The 994-nt window shown below is 38.1% G+C and overlaps 1 protein-coding gene across 1 annotated transcript in view; it reads right to left on the minus strand.

The window, feature by feature from the left end:
• The window catches only part of LOC104779055 (nuclear pore complex protein NUP160-like), a 12818-nt gene that overhangs the window by 3168 nt on the left and 8656 nt on the right, over window positions 1-994 (minus strand). The window contains exons 18-20 of the mRNA XM_019240342.1: window positions 864-994; window positions 588-707; window positions 46-154 (exon numbers count right to left, since the gene is read on the minus strand). The exon at window positions 864-994 is cut by the window's right edge and continues 5 nt beyond it. Coding sequence (XP_019095887.1) covers window positions 46-154; window positions 588-707; window positions 864-994 — 360 coding nt within the window. The remainder of the gene's footprint in view (window positions 1-45; window positions 155-587; window positions 708-863) is intronic.

A 994-nucleotide genomic window follows, 5' to 3' on the forward strand; every position in this document is an offset into this window, starting at 1 on the left:
TTCTCAAGGAATATGGCTTCAGCAAATACCAAGCAAGAAATTTACCTTTTCAATGCTGAGCCACTCCAAAATTTTAAAACAACAGTGAATGCCATGTCATACAAGTTTGCCTGGACGAGAAGGTCAACCAAATCCGATGGTGGCTTTTCAAGTCCTGAAGTAAAGAAAGCAACACATAATTATAGAAATGATTGTACGAGATGACTTCGAAACAATCAGCAGGGTATCTGAAACCCTTCTGGAATCAAATTATGCCTTAGGTAAATTGTATAGAACACAGTCATGCCACCTAGCAGTCTGCCATGGAAGACTGGTCCATTCAGTAACTAAACTAACGATGCACAAAATCTACCTCATAAAGAAAAGGAAACTGTCAATATTTAATCCTTTCAACAGTGACAATAGATCAAGCTCTTTATTTCCTCACATCACATTTGGGGTGAACATACTCTGCAAGTTTCTGTCAACTACAGTCGCAGAAGCCTCTTAACTAGTTCTAAAGCACCGATTACTCATAGTTCCAACTGCTGCCTACCCTATACTGTAAAATCCAAACAGACCATGGAGGAATTGGGAGACAATTTTACCTGAATATGTCCACCCGAAATTTTTCAGAGAAAGCATGTATTCAGCAGTAGTAAAAACAAACTCGTTTTGGAGTTGCTCAATATCAATGCAACTCTGCTCCCGTTTGGGCTGGTCATTACCTGCAGAAAAGGTAATTCAAAATGTCGCTATTTAAGTGATAGGTAAACATTAAAGCAAAATGATGCTTCAGGGCATAGATTGTGGTTAGTGCAATAACGTAAAATTTAAATATCAATAAGAAAAAACAAGTAAAATATGTGGTAGTGAGGACTAACATAGTTCTCCTTCTGATATTCTAGCCTTTTTAACCGGATAGCGTTTGGATTCTTCTGGTAATGGATCAATCCAAGCATACCCAGGATGAACAAGAGATAATGCATTCACAGCAGCAGAAAGTCCATTAAGC

This window comes from Camelina sativa, chromosome 3 (genome assembly GCF_000633955.1).
Source record: "Camelina sativa cultivar DH55 chromosome 3, Cs, whole genome shotgun sequence".
In the NCBI taxonomy this organism is placed as follows: domain Eukaryota; kingdom Viridiplantae; phylum Streptophyta; class Magnoliopsida; order Brassicales; family Brassicaceae; genus Camelina; species Camelina sativa.